Below are 26,587 nucleotides of genomic sequence, written 5' to 3'. Positions count from 1 at the left end.
TGAAGGGAAGCAGGACTTTATTATAACATCCCAGTGTTTAATGGGCATGTAGAATACACATGGGTGGAAAAATACTGGAATTTGACAGCCCTGTCCCCTACTCCCTGAGAAAGGAGCCACCAAAACCATAGAGCATTAAGCAACCCAAAGCTAATGCCCATCTTGGCCAGAGGCCTTCTGGGCAGAAGACACAAGAGGGAATCAGTAATGAGGGATTCTAGTGGAAACGTTTCTACAAGGTAAAGAAAAAGATTTGCTGAGAAGAGAACAGCTTTCTCTTCCTAAAAGTGGAAGTTAGTTTTAAAACTAACAAGGGCCCTCTTTCAAAGTAAATGACATGATTGAGGGGGCTCTCACTTTGATAAGAAACTCCGTTTGCCAAATGATTTAATGAGGAAAAAATGGAGTCACACCCTTCCACTCCCCAAACTTTCGGAAAGTCAAAATACAAAGTTGGGTGGGGTTTTTTTCAGTAGGCTGATAATTTAAAAAAAAAAATCCACTAGTTCAATGTTTCATCTGAAGTGAGACAAATTCTGAAATTGTAGTGCATGTAATGCATCATTTTAAAGGGACATTTCAAAAACGGTGGGGTGTATTGTTTTGTTCTGCTTTACAGGTACAAGTAAACGCTTTGTGTGGTGGGGCTAGAAGTAGCAATTCGTACCAGGTGGAGAAAGGAACCACAAGAGAAAGGAAATCCCCTTTGGACTATACAGAGGGAGGGAGAGGTATTACTCTCATTACCCTCAGAGGGAGGTATTACTTGGCACATTCAGAGTGGAGAATGGTTTTCAGGCAAGCAAAGGGAGACTCGAGCCCGTTCTCCCAAGGCTGCTGAGACGGGCAAAAGGGAAACCCTGGTGTATGTGGGAAATTCAGCACATGACACCTTTCCGTTGGGGGACCGTGACTTGGATAGATGAGACTTAGAAGTGACGTGGAGGATGAAAGGGGGACTTTCTGAGCCGAAATTCTCCCAGAGAAATGGAAATTTCCAAGACTGGATGGAATCAAACATGGAAGGGCTTTTATAAAATACGAGTATCTTAGATCTCAACTTCTAGGTGCTACCCAATGTTTTTTCTTCCAAAAATGAATGATTTCTCCAGAACTTCAGGAGGTAAACTGCCAAAACATCTTTAACTAAAGCAACGTCTTTCAATTTCCAACGACCCTTAAGATTCCACCGTCAACTTCTCAAAGCTGACTTCGCCTAAGACCCAATCTCCTGTCTGCACAGGCCCCCTGACAAAACCACCGCCGACAGCTCAGAAACGAGATAACTCTGCACATCAGTTCCCCTACCACGACTCCCAGGGCCAAACCGCTACCAGAATTACTTCCAAGTCACTGCTTGAAGGCAACAGCACCACTTCTTATTCTCCGCATCCTTCTTTAAAGAGCTGATGCATCATTTGAAATGGCCCTGCCCTTAAACCTGGCCTGTCTGTGGCTTGGTCTGATGAGGTCATGGCCACCGTGAACAAGAGATAGGGGAAACGATCCTTTGGCTCCATATTCTTTCTGTTGCTGGTGATTGCCTTTCTCATTACTCCAGACTCTTGGACAAGTGAGACTACCTAACACTGAAAAGATCCATTTGGAGACTGTCTAGCTGATCGGTTTCTAACATGGACACAAAAAAACAACAATATGTAATGAAACACCTAAACTATACAGTGAAAGCTTACTCGTTCCCGCTCCCCATCACCAGGTTCAAGTAAGGGAAGCAACCCACAGAACTCAATTTAAGAGATGCGCAACATACGCTTCCTGCCGGCTTTCCAAAGGCAGAAAACACCATGGCACCCAATTCCAACCACTAAACATGTCTTAATTTGCTTAGATCACCGGGTATAAAGCAGGTATAACTGGTACAACTACCATTAGGTTAAAAGAAAAAGATGCATTAAGATCTCAGACTGCTAACGGAAGCCAAGAGCCTATTTGGGAATACCTTCGGCCATCTCCTTTACAAGGAGTAACAGGTTCTGCCAAACTGAAGCAGTCAGTACTGTCTGAGATACTGCTATTAGTGCTGGAATTCCACAACTACAGGACATTGCTAGGGAAAAAGCCTGTATTTTGGGGCACTGATAAGGGTGCACCTACCAGTTGATTAAACTGATGTTTATGAGTTGGCAGATGCCTCCCCGCCGCCTGGGGAAAATAAATAAAGTGCCTTGAACTCAAGAAAAATTCAGTTAAGCAGATGGTGAGCTCGAGGTTGTGGAGTCCACGCTCAAGTCATTCGCTTGTAATTTCCGATCTCATACCCTCAAGGTTCAAACTACGGCAATCACGGTGGCTCATCTGATATTCCACATAGAGTGCTGAGAAAGGTAGGAAAACACTTTACTGGCCGAAGCAGTAAGAGGAGAAGCCTCTCTTTGGACTCGCTCAGGGGCCTTTGGCAAATATTACGTTTCACAGGGGGAAACTGACAATCAAGAATCAATTTCAATGACTCCTGCTTGGGTCTCATGATATGGAAAGACAGGGCAAAAGAGAGAGGGAGAGAAAGGAAGGAGGTGGTGGGGGAGAGAGAGTGGGAGGAGAGGGATAAAAGGCAAAGGCAGGGGAGGGAGAGAGAAAGAGAGAGAAAATGAAAAATTCAGGTTGTGGGATTTTAATTAGAGGGCACTTAGATGCACTTTCAGGACACATGGACATATGTGGCTCTTTGCAGATGGAGCAGTCGTGCAGCTCACCGGGGATATGGACAAGGAGGCAAAAGTCTCAAATGTTTCGGCAACAATTACAGCTTTTCAAGAATCACCCCCCCACCCCCCCAAAAAAACCCCTATAGGGAAGTCTTACACCAATCACATCTGTTGTTCGATTGAAAAGTTTAATTCATTCTAAGAGCATCGTTTATTCATATTACTTTTAATTTTGCTTCACTAGTACACACTTAAAGAAACTGGGAGTCTTGAAGAGAGTTGGCCATTCTGGGAAAAAAACACACCTACTGGGCTTTTTGGGGTTGGGGTTCTCCACTTGGGTTTCACCCCCTATTCAAGTCTTCCACAAGTAGAGAAATGGGCTCAGCCCACCACATCCTACCAGGTCTTCCCCAGAAACAATGGCTAAAGAAGCAGGCGCACCTACGCGGTAAGTGGAAGAAAATTCCTTCAAGTGCGGGGAGGAAGTAGCCGGTCTTAAATGAAAAAAGAAAATAGTGCCTTTCAAAAGCAGAGGACTAATGGAGCATTTGGGGCCAGATAACCAGGGCTGCGGTTTCCAGAGGCCCTCTAATTGTTGGGGGAGATCAGCCTGACGGCACAATATTTCATATATGTTCTACTGATCAGGTCGATTTCTAAAAATTTTTTTTTTTTAAAAAAGAAAAAGATGGACTTTTTTATATATTGAACATAAATAAAAAAATTTACAAAATGGTCACCTTTCTTACAGGATAAATGCAGACTGCATCATGAATGTGCCTCCAGGTTTAAGTTTGTTTTTGCTTTCCAATAATAAATAAATAAAATTCGTTTTTAAGTTTCGGATCCGTTCGTGGTGCCGCGGCAGGATTACTGGGCCTTCTTCCCAGCGCTGTTCTTGTCCGCGGAGTTTGTTGAGGTTACCAAATTCACCGGCCCGTCGGGGTGGACGTTGTCTTTGCGGGGTGGCATGCGCTCGTTGATTCGGTCTAGGCCGCGCGCCTCCTCGAAGCTGCGAATCTTATGCTGCGGCGAAAACCCTCGGATGGCTGGGGAGAGCGGGATGAGAGGGACAGAGGTTATTCCTGCTGCAGGCTCGGGAGCCGGAGAGAACGGCCTGGCGGCACACACGAAACTCCTAGAGAGCGACACACAGGTTGGCTACCGAGCACATGTCTGGTCAGAGGGAAGGGAGAGCAGTCGGCGACGGGCCCGTCTGCGATCTTTCAGCCTTGCTGGAAGTTACTGCTCCCTTAACAGGCTAAAGGGCAGATGGGCTCAGAAATGCTTTAACAAGCACCCACACCCCCCAAAACCAGAAACCCGATTCGATTAGTCGTGGCATTAGTACACCTGGGCACGGCCGACGGTCTTTTTCTACTACGTCTGGACGGGAACCAGATACGTGCTCAATGTTATCACAAGTTAAAGGAAGTACACAGTAACACCTTGAGAGCCGGAAAAAAAGGCAACACTAGAAGGATTCTGGACGAACCAAACATGGGGAGAGATCACTCTCAACACAAGCACTACACACGGCAACACAAAATGGTAAAGCGCTACTCTTGGATCAGAAAAAGAGCGTTTTATCTTGCACGACCAGGAGCTGAACACAACTTTGGCCATTTTAAATGGGGCGATCACGAGCCGCTAGTGTGGCACTTAGAGATTTCCCTCTGTTGATGCTTTTTTCTACAAAGTCAGGTTAAAAAAAAAGTCTTCACCAGGAGCTGCAGTTCCTCTCCTTGCCCCGTCCCTCCAGAGAAATAATTACCCTCCACGTTTTGATAATGTTCAAATTTATAGTTATTTTATCTCCAGAACAATTTACACCATAAACCGTCTTCCAATTTAAATCTTTTAATTGGTTATCTTTCAGAATGGAGGTAACTAAGCTCAGCTTGGTGCCATGGGACACTTCAAGAATCAATCCATCCAAATTGCCCATTTTCCCTCCTATTAACAGCTCCAGAGAAATTTGGTCCACAGGTTGATAGGCATGAATCTGATAGCACTCACTCAACAGACGAGTGCCACAAAATGGACATCTCAGGGGTCAGATGAAACACTGGAAAAAACATTTGAGGGCTCAACTCACAAAAACCACCACCTAGGCAATTAAGCCATTAGACTAACATGATACGAACCCCAGGAAAGCTGGGTTTCCCTCAGCGAGGGCTGCCTGAAACAAATTAAATGCAGATCTCCAAGAAAATGTTGGCTTGGGAGCAGGCCTAAGTAAACTCTGTCCCCTCCCCTCACTGTTCCAGTTCTGGTGATGCAACAATAAAAGATTTCAAACTGTTGATAAAGCTCTAAAAATTAGCAGACAACACAAATGATCACATCTCTTGGAAGAGTCTAGCCATACCTTCCCGTGCCTCTACCGCTTCTACTGTGGCTGTAAGACAGCAGGAGCAGTGGCATGCAAAATGAAGACAGAAAGAGAGTGAGTGAACTTTAACAGCATCGCTGCCACTTCAGAAACCTAGAGTTCCACGGCGTCCATCCCAGCCCGGCCCGTCGTTGACAAAGACCAATCGGAGGAAGAAGCGAGAGGAATAATTAAAAAAGGCTGAGCGGAGCAGCTCTACTTTCTTCACTACATCATGTCCTTGGTAATCTTTAAATTCCTCTACCGCCAATCTTATAAACTACAGTCCAACAATGGCCGGCAGCCATTTCTTGACAACCACCTTCTGTCAGATTACTTCATCAGCTAAATAACTGGCATCTGGATGAAAGGATCCCAAAATACCAATCTGCAAAGCTCAGATGGAATTAAACTGCGGGGGCCCTTGGTCCCGTCGGATCTCCTCAGCAAATGGAGGAGGAGCCTGCTGAGTCTTTGGTTCGAGGAAGATGGCGGGGAGGCAAGCCATCTAGGTGGGGCCACCTACTCTTTCATCACTAAAGTAAATGAGACCGATCTGAAGTAACGGATTAGTGTTTGGAAGGATTTGAGAAGGAGAAGAGAGGGAGAGGTTGCAAATTGAGAGCAGTTCTTTTTCTGGAAATGGAAGACTAAACTGCCTGACCACTGGGTGGTTCAACTGCTGATGCACATCCCAAATTGAGTCTGGAATTAAAAGCAGAGTTGCGGCTGACATTTCAAACTAACCTAACTTCCAGTCACTAGGGCAAGAAGGCCAACAGGACAATACGGATCACCTGAGACTCCCACTCCAGGAAAAAGGGGTGGTTAAAAATGAACCCTAACTCAAAAAACTCTCGGCATTGGGTTCTAGAGCCAGTAAACTTAAGCTAACACAAATGCACAGGGAGGTGGGGAAAAGCTTGAGGGGAGTCTCCGGGGCCTCTATCGTGCCAGTTTCTTAAGAGCAGGCACGGAACAACACCAACAAGGAAGTCATGGTCCACTGAAACCTGACACTTGGGAGATATACGGCAGAGAAATGGAGCGATCTCTCCAAAAGGACTGCAGGAATTGGGTATCCCTGGCATCAACTTATAGCATTTATTAAGTACCTATATTATAACATACAAAGAGCTTCCAAGAACATTTGGGCACAGTTCCAGTGAATCCTGGTCCTTCAATATTATCTTGCAGCAGGGTCGGTTTCTCCAATCCTCTCAATACGGAGGTCAGCTCGTTTGAAAGAGTGCACTGTGTTAATCAGAGCTGTAGAAATATTGCCACGTGGTGAGGTCCCAAGCTCCTCAGTTAAGGATGACTGTGAAAAATAATGGACTCACCCTCTGGCCAACTGCTTTAGTTTTGCAGCTGGATCTGTTGAACTGAAACGCTGCAAGTGCAGTGGATGGAACAGCCCGAGTCCTCTATTCACAAGCGAGGGAGCTAAGAAACCATGGAAATTTGCCCCAACTTTCTTCCTACTCAGTGTAACAATAGTTCACACACCATTCTTCAAAATCATACCAAATGCTGAGTAAAATACACACACTCTATGGAGGAAGTGAAAACTGGCAGGAGGTAAGGAGTACAATGAACAAAAAACCCTCCAAACTCCCAAGTTCTCTTTGACATTATAATTCACCCTTGCAGTTGGCCACTCCCAGCAGGGCCATTTGTGGGGAATAACAATTTAGATTAACTTTCTGCCTATGTATTGTCTGGGGAAAGGGTCCGTACGTCAATAAATGGTAATCTGGTTCAGCGCTTAACTTCTCAGCATTTGTTGCTGTAACTTGTTCACACTGCATTGGTGGCAAAGATTTCTCTCCTCTTCTCCCACGCCCTTCTGCGCCGCCCTGACTTACTCCCTTTACTCAACCTCCCTCCCATCCCCATGGCACATTTGTATATATCTGTAATTTAATTTATTTATTTACATTAATGTCTGTCTTCCCCTCTAGACTGTGAGTTTGTTGTGAGCAAGGAATGTGTCTGTTGCTGTACTGTACTCTCTTATGCGTTCAGTACAGTGCTTTGCACACGGTAAGCACTCAATAAATACAACCGAATGAACGAATGAAAGATTTAAAAACTACACAACTCCTCGTCTGGGAGGATAGTCCAGTCTTTCCTTTCAATCGTATTTCAAAATTAAATAAGGTTACTCCATCTAGTGAAAGAGTGTCATTTATTTTTATCCAATGATCAAGGTTCTCCCCACTCCAGTCCAGACTCCATTCTGCTCCATTCATTTTCCTTCAAAAACGTTCAGACCACGCTTCCCCGCTCCTCAAGAAACTCCAGTGGTTACCCATCCACCTCCGCATCGAACAAAAACTCCTCACCTTTGGCTTTAAAGCATTTAATCACTTTTCCCCCTTCTACAATCCAGACCGCACACTTCGTTCCTCTAATGCTTACCTTCTCACTGTACCTCAATCTCATCTGTCTTGCCGCTGACCTCTCCCCCACATCCTAGCCAGAGGTAAGCTCTGACCTCTCCCTAACAGACAGATAATTGCCCTTTCCCTTCAAAACCTTATTGAAGGCACATCTCCTCCAAGAAGCTTTCCCTGACTAAGCCCTCCTCTCTTCTCCCACACCCTTCTGAGCAGCTCTAACTTGCTCCTTCATTCATCCTCCCTCCCATCCCCACAGCACATCTATATATACCTGTAATTTATTTATCTACTCATTTATATTAATGTCTGTCTCCCCCTCTAGACTGTGAGCTCGTTGAGGGCAGGAATGTGTCTATCTGTTGTTGTACTGTACTCTCCCAAGCGCTTAGTACAGTGCATTGCACACAGTAAGTGTTCAATAAATGACTGAATGAACGAATGATCTAGGTTCTGACATTCCAGGATCAGAGTTAATAGGGAAGAATTTACAGCCATGAAAAGAAAAGTCTCTAGATAATGACATTCGGTTTGATTTTTTTTTTTCCTGTGTTCATTAATGGTGATAGCCAGAAACACAGAACATTTAGGTAGTGAGCAGGGGGTGCCTACAGGAGGCAGTGCTAGCTTAGATGAAAATCTTGATTGGAAAAGAGATGTAATAAAAAAAAAAAGGGAGACAGAACAGAACAGTGCCTGAACTGGAGATTGGACCACATTCCGTTTCAGTTCTCCCACCCTGAATTTACTGTCAGGTGACATTTTTCATCAGCCATCTCCTTCCTTCCCTGATCCCATTTTTATGCCTGCTTTCAGTAAATCAACTTCCTCCTTCCAAGACCTCCCACACCCATTCCCTGGGGACTGCCTTTAGACTGGGCGCTCTTGGCTGAGGAGGCATTTCAGGTCCTGGAGAACCTGGCTGCTCGCCAAAAAGCCCACGATCTTCAGCAGGCCACCAGGAAGGGGACGGCGGGGAGGGGGGTTGGGCCACCCAGACTGAGAAATATAGCTCTCTAGGTCTTCACAGGTGCACACCCATTCTAGGATGAGGTATTTCATACTTACCTGTCTGTAGAGTCTGCTTTCCCCCTGAGAGGACCCCCAGGGGCAGTGTACCTGTGGGAGTCAGGCCCTTGAGAGTTAACACACTTTCACTCTCCTCTCTGGAAAGGAAGAAACGGGAACTTGGTTAATTCTCCAACATCAAATGTCCAGCCCATAATAATGATGGTATTTGTTAAGCGCTTAAATAAGCACACACGTACTCAGAGGCACCCCAAAGGAGAGAAGCACATTCACCACATCACCAAGAAGGCCAGGATGCCTTCTGGTAATAGTTAGCTATCCATTCACCATCAGCAAATTGTAGGTTATTCAAACGCTCAAAGCTAATAAAGAGTGCATAAAGAGAAGCATGTTTCAATCATTTTCCTTTAAGCCTCACTGAAAAATCAACCACCTTTTCTGGTCTCAAGTTAAACTGCAATTCAAAAAAGTTTCATTTAAGTCTGCTTCGATTACATTTCAGATACAGATTACCATTAAATCGGAGCTCCCCTTTAACGGATAAAAGATCTCTGGAAAACGTTCTTACCGAAGAACCGAAAAGACACGTGCCATCTTTCCAATGGCTCTGATCTTATTTCTGATGATCTCCTTACGGACAGTTGTACCTCCTAAGGCAGGGGGGAAGAGATGACAAATGATTGGATTTTTCCATATATTTACTGTCAATGGATTGATTAAAAAAGGTCAGTATAAGTATCCTATCTTGTTTAAAAGAAACTATGAATTAAAAAATTCACAGCTTAAGTTGCTTGAAAAAAAATATCACATGGGAGGATGAGGAAAGCAAAAGCAGGAAAGATACAGGGCAAAACACAGAAGAGAAAGGGAGAAGGAAGAGGGCAAGGGTCAGAATCACAGATCCGATAGGTTTGTCTCAGGCACGAACCTTTTAACGGAACTCAGCAGAAGAATATACAGATCTGTACATCCATAAACACTCCCACACCTCAGTCATACAAAGACAGTTAACTGCTGCAAGGTCCCCTTATCTGAGTGGTGTCAAACATCTTGGAATTCAGGGTTGTGCCTGCCACGTGGCAAGTGATCAAACAGCTTTTTCGTATCTCTGTCACTCTCTCTCTCTCCCTCCCTCTCCCCACACAGAGCCTTATGGTGAATTCTTTAACTTCCACTCACAAACTGATCAGGTGTTTTCTAATACATAAATTCCGACACAGTCTACATGGTGGGAGAAAGAGTGTAGAAGGTATTTTTGAAACAAATAAAATAGGAGATGCAAGGTCTTATGTGTCCATTTCCCAACCATGATTTATGAAATGCTCCACACATTACAAGCCAAACATTATATCTCACATGCACTGAGGGTCCAGACATGCACTAGGTGACTGCATTCGGAAGTCAGAAACAGAAATGTGATTCCCTGCCCTAGAAGAACTAAATTTCCTGAAGGATCTTAGGAGGGTTCTCACATACTCAAAGCATTTGAGTTAAAACTGAAACGGGGGCAAAGGGGAATGAGGAGACTGCCTAACTTATTCAACTATTAACTGTTCAAAAAAAAATCTACCCCAGGGACGCTGGTGGTACAGGCAGCGCGTGTTAGCTTTTAGCACATTCTAGTTGGGTACCCTTCTGAAAGCTTGAAATGTAGTGATCTTCAGGGAGAAGAGACATCAAGAAACAAGAAGATGAAGGTAGAAATAGGAGAAGGGAAATTTAAGTTTTCATGGGAGGAAGAAAGAAAAGTCAAGATGAAATGCAATGGGGCAAGCAAGCTACTGCGTTTTTCAGCTCACAAAAGGACACATTTTTGCAGTACGGTGAAACAGTAAATTGCAGGCTTCTTTGCTACGTTTTCTTTGTCAAATTTTTCCTCTTGAAATTTCTCATTTCTCACTTTATCAAAAACCCATCCTCATAATCATTTCTTCTATTTTCACCCATAAAAAAAGATCACTAACCAATGCCAAAATAGGGTGTTATTCCTAATAGTAATACTGCTAGTAATCAATCAGAATCAAAGTTTACCACAAGCAAAGATTTATCTGGTGCAGTAAGCCAGAAAAAAGGTGCAAAACAAAATCCACATATTTAGTTTTATAAGGAAATTTTCCAGTTCCTTCCTTTTGCTTTAATCCAGTTTCAAGAATCCTGAGCTTTTAAGAACTAGTTTGTGAAAGAGTGGACGACAGTGGTTTGACAAGCATTTTATGATAAATAACATTGTGGGCAAGGAATGTGTCTACCAATTTTGTTGCGGTGTACTCTCTGAAGTGTTTAGTACAGTGCTCTGCACATAGTAAACACTCAATAAATACCATTGACTGATTCATTGATATATAAAAAGGTTCACTATCAAGACACCTGGTAATGATCTTGAAAGCAAATCTCGACCTAGCTCTAACAACTGAATATATGTATATATGTTTGTACATATTCATTACTCTATTTATTTTACTTGTACTATCTATTGTATTTATTTTACTTTGTTAATATGTTTGGTTCTGTTCTCTGTCTCCCCCTTCTAGACTGTGAGCCCACTGTTGGGTAGGGACTGAGAGTCTCTGTATGTTGCCAACTTGTACTTCCCAAGCGCTTAGTACAGTGCTCTGCACACAGTAAGCGCTCAATAAATACGATTGATTGAAGAAAATAGAAATTACCTTCTAATGACTCCTCACCATCTGAAATCAACTCATCATCAGAACATATGTTGAGAATGTTAACCAGCATTTCTGTGACTGTGCGATGAGATAAAAAGAATGGGGAGAGGTTATTCATTTACAGAAACATAATGTCAAAGCATTTGGGTTTTGGGGGAAACACATAGGACACTGAAATGCTACTTGGCTTACCCTTATCTAAGGGGAGCACGTACAGTTGAAATGAAAGCAAAATCTCAGACTTTGAGTGGATTTCATCCTCTCCATTAAAAATCTGGAAAAATTAATTTCTCTGGTTTTTATTATTCGTGAGAAGAATTTCTTCAAAGTTCTCACTCTCTAATGATTACAGTGTGTACATAGAAAGCACCTTTTCCCCACTTCAAGGAATATAAGCCAATAAGCCTATTTGTTTCCTTGTCTGTGTTGTTGCGGCAACGTAGTTCCGAGAACGGAATATCTTGCTTAATCATATGGGCAGTAAAAAAGTCGTTCTGGAGATCTACGTAAATGCGTGACTCAGTGGAAAGAGCCCGGGCTTTGGAGTCAGAGGTCATGGGATCAAATCCTGGCTCCGCCAACTGTCAGCTGTGTGATTTTGGGCAAGTCACTTTTAACTTCTCTGTGCCTCAGTTACCTCATCTGTAAAATGGGGATTAAAACTGTGAGGCCCCCCGTGGGACAACCTGATGACCCTGTAACCTCCCCAGCGCTTAGAACAGTGCTTTGCACATAGTAAGCACTTAACAAATCCCCCCTGCCCCCCACAAAAAAATTTTAACTTCTAGATCACAGTGGAGTGATTCCCTTAAGCATACATTTAAAATATTGAGCCTATAATATCCAAGACCATCAATTACTTATGTCTTCTGCAAAAACCTCAGAGGGAACTGGAACAAAGCTTCAAAAAATCTTTCTTCGATCCAAACTGCTTTTTTAAAAAAACATTTTTAAATTGTCAGGGGGCTCCAAGCCTATCATGCTGTGTTCAATGACTGTTCAGGCAGCGGGAAGCTTGACATCTTATTTCTCTTACCTTTCTCCCCGACAAAAGGCAACGACCACGTAAAGACATCCATAAAGTTTGGAAGCCAGTAGGGGTGAGGAGAACAGTTAAACTGCCTGATGTTCATGACATTATTTTCATACTTTAGCACAGCAGCTGGAAGAAAAAAAGCCAAGAAAATCTGAGTACACGGGAATATAACGTGGCAGCTGGCTTTAAACACCCACTACTAAGAATTCAGAAGCTTAACTACACTATTTTCTATTTGTTAACCCCAGTGTTTATGATTGGAAGGGTGGGAAATCTTATGCATTTTACAGTGGTCTATCTGCTTGAAAACTCTCCCAAGGAGCTAAATTACCTGTGGAGTTTAATATACTGAATCACAAAGCACAACAGACTCAGCTCTAAGACTTTAAAAGGTCACTGCCTAGTAACCATAAAATAGAAACCTTAGGTACCACCTAAAACCAACAATAGAGGGAAAGTTTCCCCATAATTTTCTTTTAAAGCCCGTATGGCTGAAATTATAGTTCCTTTTTTGGGGCAGCTACAGTATACTATAAGAGCTTAGTGGGGTGTGCTGATCTGCAGAAGTCTACAACAACAATTATTAAATGATAATTGGGAATTCAAACTGTTGGGTTGGAAGGAACAATTTGTAATCAATGGTTCATGTCCATTAGCCGTTTCTGCAAGCAAATGGATATAAGACCATGCCTAACTGTTCTGTACAATACTGAGTGAACTCTTGGCATGTCATAAGCATATATTACTAACAAGTTAGTGTGGTTGTGCTTAATACCCATACTTTAGTACCAAATTAAAAAGGCCTAATCTGAAAGGATTAAAATTCCAGTCAAGTCTTCCTAACCAGAAACACTGCTTTGCACAATACTTCTGACTATTCCTTATATAACCTTAATACTACGGTATAGTATGATGGTTCTCTACAAATGAAAGTTGTGATGGATTTCGCTTCTGCTGTGAGGGCCTTTCCTTGTAGTGTGTTCTTGATGATAAAATATTTTGTGTGCATGCAATTACTCAACAGTTCAATGCAACTCAGAAGATAATTTTGGCAGTTAGGCTATGCAAGGGGATATTCGCATAGCAATTTCCCTCCGGTAGAAAACACAGCCTCTTGGGAAAATTTAAGAGAAGCGACCTCTAAGAGAAGCTGAAGGCCAGATAGAAGAGAACTAGAAGATGGTAACTAGAAGCTTAGATAAGACAGTCATGGAAAAGAGGATGACTAACAATGTCAGATGTAATGGAAAGGTCTTTGTATGCCTTTTTTTGGTGAGAGTCTATCAGATATAATGGAGGGAGGAAAGGGGGAAGAATAATAGGAGGAGAGAACAGAAGACAAAGTAAAAATTAAGGAGTGTGCTCTGAACACAGTTAGTGCTCAATAAATATGACTGAATGAATGAGTGTGGGTGATAAAAAGAAAAAAAAAACAGGCCTAAGTGGTATATATGAAGTAGATCCTTAAATTATTTGTTGACGATGACAGCAATACTGCGGTAGAGAGTGGGAAGTAGCGTCCAGCAAAGGTTCCAAGAATGGGGAAGAGCAAAGTGTGCTTGAATATGAAAGGAAGACAGAGAGGGCAAATGTAAGAATCCCTTGACAGGGCCCATGGTTCACAATCCAGCTTTGCCCAGACCCAACTAGAAACACAGTACCTGGTTTGCCTGGCCCTGAAGCCTTGAGCTGGAAGCTGGCCTTTTAAATGTTTGCCCATCAGGGGTGTGCCCATATGGGCTAACCACGTTTATGGGTCTATAAAACTCCAGCTTCATGGTTCCCTCTCTTTTACCTTAAGCCCACGTCAAGTACAGACTGAAAAAAAAAAACATTTTTCCCACCCCACTGACAGCTTTCAGCAGCCTCTGCGGTGTTTAGCTAAAAGTAGTTGGTCTTTATATGCGCAGATGGGCACCTGATCCAGCATGCATTAATGGAACTTCCTGCCACATTAAGGACCACAAATTCCAATCCTTTTACAGCCCTGCTGAACTGTCTGATGCTCATTCCACCTGAGTTAATACGGGTTGCCAGAGAAAAAAATCCTGGACCGGAGAGAGCACTGGTTCCCCTGAATGACATCTCTTATGTTCTTGAGATTTGGGTATATTTTGAGATAGACCAGCTTCAGGGCAAGGCAGTTAACATAATTAGGAGGTAGAGTGAGTTCTGAAAAGAACAGGATTCTTCAGCCTGTAAAGGCGAAGGCTGAGAAGAGGTCTGACTGAAATGAAAGGTCTAGCCCAAGGGAGCCCGGAACCGTTGTTTGCCAGCTCCCACACTGCCAGCCCCCGGGGGCACTGACTGAAGCTTGAAAGTGACAAGTTCACAACAAAGAAAAAGAAATACTTCTTAATCTAGTAGGAGGAGAGTATTTGGAATTTGTTGCCAGATGAAGCTGTTAAGGACAAAAATAATAATAGGTTCAAGAAGGGTTTCAATAAATTAATGGGTGAGAGTATACGCATCAACAATATTCACTGAGTGCTGGCATAGAGTACTGGAGTAGGTGTTTGGGCAAAAAAAAGAAACACGAAAAAAAGCCCTGCCTTTGAGAAGCTTACAGACTAACGGGGAACAGAGTAGACAAATGACAACAATATACAGAAGTCACAACTGAATAACAAATAAAAATAGGAATGCTGAGATGATTGGTGGGATGACATGACTGGAAAGGGGGAGGGATTATCACAAGAATGTCTTGGAAAAACTGGGGCAGGAAGGTGTTTGAGGTAGACGGGTGAAGCCGCAAGCAATGGACTGGAAGTGGGTGTGCTGAGAGTGAGGTTGGCTTTGGAAAACTAAGGACTGGTGCTGAGGTACAGCAGGAAAAGAGAGTAGATAGGTAAAGGGTGTCAACTGATGGTCCAGAGTTTTTGTTTTACGTGAGAAATAATGAAGAGCTATGGAGATTTTTCAAGAGGGAATGTTGATTGAAATATTTGTAGCTGTACGCAAGACAAGCTGCAGAGGGGAGAGGCTAGAGCCAGAGATATCAGAGAGGAGTCTGGTACAAAAACCTATCCAGGAGGTGATGAATATGAGTACCTGGGAAGTGATCGGAAGGGTGGAAAGGGATGACCTCTCTGAAAAACAGTTCAAAAATCACGAGAGAGAGAGAGAGAGAGAGAGAGAGAGAGACAGAGAGACAGAGAGACAGACTTTGGAAGGTAAGTGAGAAAGAGGAGCTAAAGATACCATTAAGATTGTTGGGCTGTTGGACAGGAGGGTTGTGATGTCAATGAAGATGGAAAAATCAGGATGAGAAAAAGGTTAATGGAGGGAAGAGGAGGAGTTCAGTTTAAATTTAACATGGTGCAGGTCATCCAAATGGAGATGATCCAAAGGCAGAAGGAAACAGAGATGAGAACTCTGGTCTAAAACCACAGATTACAGATTGAGAGCATCTGCAAAGAGGGGACAGTTGAAATCACGCAAGCAGATGAGTTTCCCAAGAGAATGAGTGTAAAGTGAAAAGGATCTAAGATTCAGAAATGAAACTAGTGGGATATGCACAGGGTAAGGGGGAGAAGAGGCAGTGAAAGAAACTGAGGAGATATTGGAGAGGTATTACGAAACCCAGCAGAATACTGAGTCTCAAGGAGAAGAGGATAATCCCAGGCAAAAGTGGAAGAGGTTAATGAAGATTATGACAGAAAAGAGATTCTGCCGCTGGAAACTTTGAGGAGTGGGGTCTCAGTTGTGGCGGATGGGGTGGGGGGTGGGGTCTAAGAAGCAATGGAGGCAGTGGAAGCATACCACTCGGGTATGAGTGGGAAGAGACTAAATAAATAAATAAATGGGAAGAGACATTAGGGAGGACATTTAGGGATGTTAAAGGGTAAAGAAACCTAAGAAATTAGAAGGTTCAAGGAGGATTTAGAAAGATTCACGGACAACAGATTCACAATAGGCTATCAGATATAAGGGAGTCAACTATCACACTGGTCTTTCAAGTATCCTTTGGTATTACTGAGGGGGACAGACTGGACTGGAGAGATTGTTGGTCTGATCAATATGGCATTTCTTCCGCTGTACGAATTGGGAGATCAAACTAAATCTGGCCCAGATTTAGTCATCGTCATCATCAGTGGTATTTATTGAGTGCTTACCGTGTGCAGAGCACTGCACGCTTGGGAGAGTACAACACAACAGTTGGCAGGCACATTCCCTGCCCACAATGAGCTTACAGTCTACAGAGGGGGAGACGGACAACAATACAAACGAATGAAATTATAGATATGTACATAAATGCTTTGGGGCTGGAAGGGGAGAAGAGCAAAGGGAGCAGAAGGGAGTGGGAGATGAGAAAAAGAGAGGCTTAGAGACTAAGAGAGGTTTAGTCTGGGAAGACCTCTTGGAGGAGATGTGCCTTCAATAAGACTTTAAACAGGGGGAAAGTAATTGTCTGTCGGATTTGAGGAAGAAGGTCATTGCAGGCCAGAGGCAGGGTGCGGACTGGGGTGAGTGGCGAGACAAGTGCGATTGAGGCAAAGTGAGAAGGTTAGCACTAGAGGAGCGAAGAGTGTGGGCTGGGTTGCAGAAGGAGAGAAGCAAGGTGAGGTATGAAAATAATCTGGACAGCAGAGTGAACAATAATAATAATAATTATGGTATTTGTTAAGCGCTTACTTTGTGCCAAGCACTGTTCTAAGCACCAGGGTAGATACAAGGTAATCAGGTTGTCCCAAATGAGGTTTACAGCCTTAATCCCCATTTTACAGATGAGATCACTGAGGCACAGAGAATTTAAGTGGCTTGCCCAAGGTCACATAGCAGACAAGTGGTGGGGCCAGGATTAGAACCACATCCTCTGACTCCCAAGCCCATTCTCTTTCCACCAATGGACTGGAGGGGGGACAGACAGGAGGCTGGGAGGTCAGCAAGGAGGCTGATGCGGTAAGCAAGGCGGGATAGGATCAGTGACTGCATTAACATGGTAGCAGTTTGTATGAAGAGGAAAGGGCGGATTTTAGTTAGGTTGTGAAGGTGGGACCGACTGGGTTGAATGAGAGGGAGAAGTCAAGGATAAACTCCAAGATTACGGGCTTGTGAGTCAGGAAGGATAGTGGTGCTGTCTACAGTGATGGGAGAGTCAATGGGAAGATAAGGAGGTCTGTTTTGGACACGGTAAGTTTGAGGTGATGGAAGGACATCCACGCAGAGGTGTCTTGAAGGCTGGAGGACATGCGATACTGGAAAGAGGGAGTGAGATCAGGACTGGAGATGTACATTTGTGCATCATCCACACAGAGGTGGTAGTTGAAACCATGGGAGCAAATGAGTTCTCCAAGGGAGCGGGTGTAGATGGAGCATAGATGGTGTTCGGCGGCGAGATAAGCAAGATCAGGGCACAGTCAGTACGCTGGAGCTAGAAGAATGAAGTCTGAAGGCCAGAGTGGAGATAGGATGGGACAAGCTGACTGAGTGCTTTAAAAGCCAATGGTAAGGAGTTTCTGTTTAATGCGGAGGTGGATGGGCAACCATTGGAGGTTCTTGAAGAGTGGGGATTTGGGGACAGAACTTTTATAGAAAAATGATCCATGCAGCAGAGTGAAGTGGGAGAAGACAGGTGGCTGGGAGGTCAGCAGGGAGGCAGATGCGATGGTCAAGGTGGGGAAAGATCAGCAGTTAGGACGGAGAGGAAAGGGCGGATTTTAGCAATGTTGTGAAGGAAGAACTGACAGGACTTGGCAAGAGATTGAATAGGTGGGTTGAATGAGAAAAAGGAGTTGAGTACAACACCAACGTTATGAGCAGGTGAAATAGGTAAGATAGTGGTAGCATTTACATTGATGGGAAAGACAAGGGGAAGACAGGGTCTGCGTGAGATGATAAAGAATTCTGTTTTGGATACGTTTGAAGTATCAGTTAGTCTTTTTTTAGTTTTTGGCAACATGAGTCCAAACAAAAGAAGAAAAAGAGTATTCTGGTTCTGGTGTACTCTCCCAAAAATGTAGTGCAGTACTCGGCCTTCAGTCGGTGTTCAATAAATGCCACTGGTAGAGTAACTTTGGAGTGGTTTGCGGTTTCGAAAACTTGGGGGCCAAAGAGGAGGCAGAACGACCAAAAATATGGAGTTTATGTGGCTAGTAGATGTGCCTCTGAATATTTAGAATTAGGAGGGAGAAAGGAAGAGGGAAAGATTAGAAAGAGCACTAACAAGCAAAGAACTCTGACTCAAGGAAAGGGTTCAGTTTGAAAATAAAAAGTGAACCAATAAATTCTGAATAGATGCCAAAGTACTTCAACGCTTAATCCAGTTGAGCCCCTCCTAAATGACAAATGACACTGCCTCTGGCAATGCTTTTCAACCTCACAGCTGAAAAGTGCTCTCAAACTTTACAGTGTTAATTTAATTTAATTGCATTAAGTTATATTATGGACTACCCTTACACTATTCCTCCTCAATGGCATACTGCATACACCATTCAAGTTCACAAAAGTCACTGTTCTGGTTTAATGGAAGTGAAATATCACCCATCATTCCTCAGAAAAGTCAATCACAGTCAGGTATTTAGAAGTATTAAAATGTCACTGGCTACTTCTTTAGCCTTTTAACAATTATAAAAGGTGAAATTAAATACAGTAAGTTATGTTTCAATTCTATAACGGCACAAATGGTACACAGAGTACTAAACTTCCTCCTCATCCTGTTCTGAGAGCCTGGCAATCAATTAAATCTATGTTCTTTAGTGTAATGTAGTTTTAATGAAAACTTTTGCTTATTTTTCTTTTTAGATTGAATACATTAGCACTGCAGTTTACATACAATTCCAAAGACTTAGCACTCTTGGGTTCTCTTACCTTTGTTGTTATAGACATCTAGGTAATTTGGGGCAGAGAAAATGGTAATAAGTGACGGAAAACCCGTTGTCTGGCTCTTCCTGTACATTCGATACCTGGAAGACAGAAGGCAGCTCATCCGTCTCATCATTAAGCACATCGTAAAGGACATTAATTCACTCTTCACAGACTTTTGGGGCAGTTCTAACATCACTTACCCGGCATCTTGGGCTTCATGGGCTCTGATTACTGATAACAAACTATTGTTTTGCAAAAATTCGCAAACAGCAGGGTAACTGAAAAATAGTTCAAAAAAATACACCATATTAATTCAAAACTAAAGCAATTCTTTCAAAAGGTGGGACTGCAAAAACATTTGTTTGGACTTGACCTGCTTCGGTCTCTTAAATTGTGAAAAAAAAACCAAACCCCAACATAGTAAATATTCAAGTAACACTCTTACTTGAGGTTAAAGTTCTACACACAAATATAAGCTCCAGCTGAAACCTTGAAAGTGATCTTTTTTATAGCTTACTGGATCTACCCCAAGTCAAACCTCAAATCGGAGGAAAGCTGAGGAGAGAACCACAGTCGCCTCCATTTGGTTATAAACCAAACACTCCGCAGGGAGCCTGTGACTTTAGATCAGGTTTTACCTTTTCCTACCCACTATCAGCAATACTGAAATAAGAAAACAAAATCTTAAGCTGCATTCTTTGCCATAATAAAAAGAATGGGCATAAGGATAGAATACAGCACTGCATAAGGCATTCATTCATTCAATCGTATTTATTGAGTGCTTACTGTGTGCAGAGCACTGTACTAAGCGCTTGGGCAGTGTAGTACCTATTGGTTTAGGTATACTTGAATGGCAAAAGGGAATACTTTTGCTGGAGGCGCACAGGGGCTTCCTGAGAAGCACAATTAAGGGAATTCTAACCAAGCCTTGCTGCTGAGTCCAGCAAAAATATAGATCCCAGCTCTGGGAACCAGGATGCCTATGTATTAATCCTGATTCTGCCTGCTGGGACGAGGCTGTGAGTGGCAAAGGTTTCTGAGCCAGGGCTTTCTGTGACAACCGACAGAGGCAACAGAAATCTTGAAATCCTGAAAAATAGCCTGCCACTGGGGCCAGCAGAGAACACTTGGAGTTTGGTGTAAAACCAAAATGGATGAGACTGTGGCTCTCTCCTCAACATTCCTCCGATTTGAGGTCTGCCTTGGGATATATCCAATATGCTATAAAACAGAGAAGATCATTTTCAAGGCACCAAGGCAACCGTCTGTCAGGCTGTGGTGCTTCGGCAGAGCATCGGGGCATTCTGCTGCATTTCTTTTGTCCGTAAGTGGATTCTGCATGTAGCCAATTTTCATATGCGCTTTAAGCGTGGGAGCCTGACTTGTAGGGAAGAGAGACCGTGAGAGCTACTGCTGTGCAAACCACTAGCACGGCAATTCCTCCGCGCTGGTTCTCAGTCTTGAAGTCTAGGGACTGAGGCTCAACTGTGGTTCCTAACTGTAGACTCCATCAACTATAGTCAGCTTATCATCTTTGGGGCTTCTCTTCCACCCTCCTCTATGCTGCTCATCTTTTGGGCATTTCCCAGGCTGTAATTACGTACTACCACTTAGATGGAGCGAAAAAGAAACTCAGCCAGGACCCTTTTTTTCCACCTGCTAGCCCCTCTGGTGGGGAGGATGGCTGAAACTGCTAATTTAAAGGTGGCTTTTCAAATCTGCATGCGTTCATTTTACCTATACTTTACTGCTCTTCAGAAGAGGACAGGTGAGTAAGTTAACAGTGTATCTGGTTAGTCCTTAATAATAATAATGATGATGGTATTTGTTAAGCGCTTACTATGTGCAAAGCACTGTTCTAATCCGGTCTTACCTCCCCTAATGTCTGAATCCTTTCTGACTTACTTTCAAAGCTAATTTAGAGCATTTTTTTTAATGCCCAGGATACAAATTTTAAGGGGTGAAGGCTTTGTAGAGGGGCAGCGAATTAGGAGCCAAAATTAGCCCATTTGGAAATCGATATAGTAGATACAGAATTAATGAAGATGAAACCATTAAAACACAACTATTCCCATTACCTGATCCACTCAAAACCCGCTCACCTGTAAAAGTAGGAGCACCCTCGGACAGTATTGTGGGTGAAGTGCTCCAAGGTCTTCTCATTGCCATAATCCTCTGAGGGATCAGACCAGAGTAGGTCACACATTGGGCCAAAGGCTGGAGGTTCTTTAAACCTGTCTAACTGGAAAGGCACACAAAAAGCAAAAGAAAATTGTGGTGGCAAAACGGCTCTTGGTAATCGGTAGGGGCCAAGAACCTACCTCATCCTCCAACCTGAGTCTAGCAGGGCAGAGAAACAGAACAACTTCAAGCAAGCTTCACCTGCAAGAGGAGGAGGAGCACCGTACGACTTTTGAAAACCCATTTAGAAGTAACAGTGAAATAAAACTGTACACTGCCCCTTTATTTGCTTCCTATTGCCTGAGTAGCTTGGTAACACAGCACTGCAAGGGCAGAATCTCTAAACTCCCAATCATTTTTAAGACCAACTATGGAAACTGGAGGGGATCACTTTCATTCAGAACAAGTAAAATGCAAACCGACAACTTTCTAGTTTTAGTTATAGGGAAAAGCAGAGTACACATAATTCTCTCATCAACAGAGGGGTTGTGCCCTTGCCCAACTCACAGCGCAGTACTTCCCCCATGTCCAATGCCCTAACCACTTCTATTGACAGAACGACATGCTCCATCCACACACATGTTGTCAGAAGAACACCCCTAGTCTTGCCCTCACATTCTAGCCAAAATGCACAGTGGAAACACGAGTTCTACCAAAACTGAGTGTTTTGGGGGGAAGGCAGAGCATTAACGTCTTTGTTTAGAGAACTCTAATGTTTACCAGTCAATCAATGGTATCTACCAAGCATCTTATGTGTGCACAGCACTGCACTAAGCCCTTGGTTGAGTACTCTGAAGCAACAGACATGGCCCCTACCCTCTAAGGAACTGCACACTAATTGGAGAGTCTTATAGCGAAAGTTGGATTTTAGGGGATTATATCATTCCCTCTCTCTGCAGTTGAGACATTTTAGAGTAGCACCACAATTTAAGGCTTCCACTAATTGCCAAGTTTTGATCACTTGTGTGAAAATCAATGGAAGACACATTAAAAAGTTGTAGCCCTACAAAATGACTAAGCTTTATGGCAAACAATTGATCTCAGCCATTCCACTGAGTCGGGGCTCAAATATTAGACTGATTTGAAAAATGACAAGGAGTCCAGCCTGTAACAATTTAAACTGCACATTTTCTGTTACTTGAAAATAAGTCATGAAATGGCCCTCTTTAAGGTCACCAATGACTTCCTTCTTGCCAAATCCAATGATGTCTACTCCATCCTAATCCTTCTCAACCTTTCTGCTGCCTTTGACACCGTGGACCACCCCCTTCTCCTCAAAACATTATTTTTAATCTTGGCTTCCCTGACACACTGTCCTCTCCTGGATCTCCTCTTGCCTCTCCGGTTGCTCCTTCTCAACCTCTTTTGCAGGTTCCTCCTCTACCTCCCACTTTCTGAATGTGGGGTCCTCAAGATTCAGTTCTGGGTTCCCTGTTAGTCTCCATCTACACCTACTCCCTTGGAGAACTCATTAGCTCCCATGGCTTCAACTACCACCTCTATGTAGATGCTGCCAAATCTACATCTCCAGGCCTGATCTCTCTCCTCTGCAGTCTCTCCTAAAAATCACATTCCCTCCAAGAGGTCTTCCTTGACTAAGCCTCACTTCTCCTATTTGCCCTCCCCTCTGCATCACCTATGCACTTGAGTCTGTAACCTTTAAGCACTTGATAGTCACCTCACCCCTTCTCCCACAACATTAATGAACATATCCTTTACTCAGCCACATCCGTCGTTTATATCAATACCTGGATCCCCTCCTAGACTCTCCCTTCTAAGCTCCTTGTGCAAGGGGTGGGGGGGTGGGGGGAGGGGGTGTCTCCCAACTCGATTGTATTGTACCTTCCCAAATGCTTACTATGGTGCTTTTCACTCAATAAGTGCTCCATTAATACCATTGATTGGTTGGGCTGGAAATCACACCAAAAGCTTCTTCAAACATTGCCAAGAAGCCGATACATAAGCAGTAGCAAAAAAAGTATAGGAAGGTACTTTTAAATATTCCCATTTGTGTGACTTATTAGAATTCATTAGCTCTGTGGACTGTAGAATCAGCATCTTTTTCAACATTTCGTACATGCGAATGAGAGGCTTTTATGGTAGAGAAACGATTATAGCAATAAATGGGGTGGGGGAAAGCAAAGGGCAAAAGAAAGGTGAAATGGGTCAAAGCTGTACCCAGTTCTCAAAATCTGGGAACTTATGAGGAATATCAGCCAACTTGTCTTATATATATTAATATACTGGCAGGACCTGGCGGCATCTTGTGAGACAATCCGAATAACGGAGCCCGAAATGTAAAATGATTTACAGTTTCAAAATTGTTAATATCTTCTTTGACAATGGGCTGAAATGTGTGTGTGTGAGGGAATGCAAGTGAAAGAAAGATTACTTACTTTCCTAATGTCATCTAGGCATGTGATTTCTGGAGAAAGCCCTCCATGTACACACAGAAACTGCTGGTTTAGGAGGGCAGCAAGAGGAAGACAGTCAAAGGTATCCATACATGCATCATACACCCGCTCAGAATATTTGATTCGACCTATTGAGGAAGATTAGGAGAAAGGGAACACGGAAGAAGAAAAAGTTTACCATGTCTGCCAAGTGGGCTTGTCAAAGGTAATCTGAAACTATTTTACGTTCATTTGTTTCAGTCTCTTTATAGGTAAAAGATGACTTATGGCCACTTAAATGAAAGCGTGTCACATAAAAGCAGAGTTCGGACATCTCATATATGACCTAACAATGGGTTTGTTTGTTTGCTTCTTTGCATTTCTAAAGTAGATCCGGCACTTGAAAGTCTGTTAGAGAAAAAACTTTAAAACTTTGGTTTCTGTTCAACTTTCTTCCATGAGGACCCCGGAACCACGATTCCTTCTGCTGATCAGGCCTAAATCAACAATCAAAAAAAAATCCCCTTAACATGCCAACATTCAGGAACTTGGGTTAGTCAGTTAAGTATGCACTGCTCATGATTTAGAACAAATCCCTTACATTTACATAGAGCCTTTCAGAAATAAGGATTCCAAAATTAACCTATGAATTTCAAAAACTGGTGCTTTGGCATACTCTCAAAATACGGGCATATCCTGGGTGAAAAGTGACAACTAACAAACGATAGCCTCTGTCAGTCTGGAAAAGATACCAAAGAATACTTTGCTTCCACTAAAGGTGAAGGGGGGAATGAGGTAGGTACAATATAATGAATGAAAGTGACGACTTAGAGCAAGTCACAACTTCTCTGTGCCTCTGTTTCCTCAACTGTAATATGTGGAATCAATACCTGCATTCCCTCTTACTTGGATCGTGGGCCTCATATGGGAGAGGGACCGCGTCCGACTTGATTGATTTGTATATATCCTAGAGCTTAGAAAAGAACCTGATATATAGTAAGTGCTTACCAAATACCATTAAAAAAAAAAAGGTCAGTGAAGGACACAGAGCTTTACTAACCTTATTAGAAGTCTCTATGCATTCACAAGTTCCAATCAGTTAATCATATTTATTGGGCATTGACTGTTTGCACAGCAGTGCACTAAACACTTGGGAGAGTACAAGATAACCAAGTTGGTAGACATGTTCCCTGCCACAGTGAGCTTATAGTCTAGGCTGAAGGAGTCAAGGTTCAGTTTTACGTTTCCCAGGAAATAATCTTTCCAATACCAAAGGTCCTTAATGCATAACGGTGAAACAGGTCATTCTTGACAGACCACGTAGGACCCATCCAAACACTAATCCAGCCATCTTCCTTGGATGGACACAGCATGACTCCTTTGAAAAAATATCGTAAACGCTTCAACAAGATGGGTTCACTTAGGAACCTGTAACAGTTTCTACTTCAACAAAAGCTTTCAAGCTTTTACAGAGTTCTTTGAAGGATAAAGAGTTCCACCTGCAATTAGTAACATCTGTGAAAACTATCATCGGGTATTGTCAATGACTAGAATGATATTTGAGTTTATTCATCTTAAACGTCATTGTCTTGGCCAGTAAAACCCACAAACAGATAAAGGTTTCCCTTAAGCAGCAGTCATGACGTTTCAATTCCAAATACCGTTAGATTTGAGAGTGAATAATCAGTCTGCATTACAGATAGGAAATTTGGACAGTATTATAAAAGTGCTTGGCTTCCTGGTTTTCAGATGCAGAAACGGGCAAAAGGACGATTTTTATTCTGAAGACAAAGAGGGGAAATAAAAATAAAAATTTCATTCTGCTTTTCTTCAAAAAAGTCATTGGTTGCTGGAAAAGACAAAGGATGAGAATATTTTTTTTAAAGTTCCTAAAATGCAAAGCATTCCCTACTCAAAGTACTAATGGGGAGAAAATCCTTTATTTTCTTTAAACTGTTACCAGATTCCAGCTGCACAATCTGGAATTAAGCATCACTTGGCAGTAATTACAGGGTCCTGGATCTAAAAAGTCAGGATGTCCCTTTAAGAGAAAGCAGCTTGTCAGTGAAGAGCAGCCATGAAGAACTCCACGCACATCCCTCTTTCAGGAATGAGACAAATGACTGTACTTGAATGCAGACATGCTTTCTAGGATTTATTCACATTTTCACTCCAGTCCTGAGAGGTGTTGAAGAAACAACTTAACTGACATCGGAAAAAGGAACTTAACCTACTTGCATATTTCTCCCAAATATAGGGGTCTCAAACATTCAGAAGTGTACATTAGATATTTATCACTCACCATCTTCTCAAAACAAGACTCTTCACCACAGTTTACATTAATTTTGAGGTGAAACGATTCCAAAAGGAGAAAGATCCTAGGTAAACTCTAGCCCTAAATGACAAAACGCAACTTTATTCTATTTAGAGTTCTCTCAGTAAGGGAACTAGAGAGCCTTTACATCGCTCCACTGGCTGTTCATCCACAGCTCACTCCCAGGTACTCCAGAAATGGAACCCAGACAATTTGTCTGTCCACTAGTTAAATTTTAGCCTGGATAATGACCAGATATAGGAACCATCATATAAATTACTAGGAACAGAGTATTTTCGCAATTGGTAATTACTCTGGGACAACGAATCTGATCATTTTCAATTGACTTTTTTTTTTAGAGGTGTAGCCTTCTTGTGATGTAGAGATCATGTCTACCAATTCCATTGCATTGCCTTTCCCAAGTGCTTAGTACAGTGCTCTGCACATACTGACTGATTTTGAAGATACTGAGTGAAACCTGATCTGGGGCTATATCACTGAAGGTAAGACAATACTAAAGAAATATAAAGGTGTGTTTTCCAGATCCTGCATTTAGAGTAAGCCTGGTTTTATATTCGTATTTTTTAAAAAACAAAAAACTGCAAAAAAAATCCGTGCAGGACTACTATATTCATTTTCATAAAAATATGGCTGTGTATCCCTTACAAAAACAGTATATCTAAACATACAATAAAACAGAGTTATTCTTTACATTC

At 42.7% G+C, this 26,587-nt stretch overlaps 1 protein-coding gene across 2 annotated transcripts in view; it reads right to left on the bottom strand.

The window, feature by feature from the left end:
- PPP3CC (protein phosphatase 3 catalytic subunit gamma) overlaps nucleotides 1-26,587 on the bottom strand; it is an 82,648-nt gene continuing 56,061 nt past the window's right edge. Inside the window, exons 5-14 of one of the 2 annotated variants that reach the window (XM_038746816.1) lie at nucleotides 23,561-23,706; nucleotides 21,086-21,225; nucleotides 19,184-19,261; nucleotides 18,987-19,081; nucleotides 12,177-12,302; nucleotides 11,141-11,218; nucleotides 9,043-9,124; nucleotides 8,514-8,611; nucleotides 5,041-5,070; nucleotides 1-3,718 (exon numbers count right to left, since the gene is read on the bottom strand). In XM_038746816.1, the coding sequence (XP_038602744.1) occupies nucleotides 3,540-3,718; nucleotides 5,041-5,070; nucleotides 8,514-8,611; nucleotides 9,043-9,124; nucleotides 11,141-11,218; nucleotides 12,177-12,302; nucleotides 18,987-19,081; nucleotides 19,184-19,261; nucleotides 21,086-21,225; nucleotides 23,561-23,706 (1,052 nt within the window). In that variant the 3' untranslated portion in view covers nucleotides 1-3,539. The remainder of the gene's footprint in view (nucleotides 3,719-5,040; nucleotides 5,071-8,513; nucleotides 8,612-9,042; nucleotides 9,125-11,140; nucleotides 11,219-12,176; nucleotides 12,303-18,986; nucleotides 19,082-19,183; nucleotides 19,262-21,085; nucleotides 21,226-23,560; nucleotides 23,707-26,587) is intronic. The other variant, XM_038746818.1, reaches the window with a different exon arrangement.

Source organism: Tachyglossus aculeatus, chromosome 5 (assembly GCF_015852505.1).
Source record: "Tachyglossus aculeatus isolate mTacAcu1 chromosome 5, mTacAcu1.pri, whole genome shotgun sequence".
NCBI classification, from domain to species: Eukaryota; Metazoa; Chordata; class Mammalia; order Monotremata; family Tachyglossidae; genus Tachyglossus; species Tachyglossus aculeatus.
This window is presented reverse-complemented; position numbering and strand designations above follow the sequence as displayed.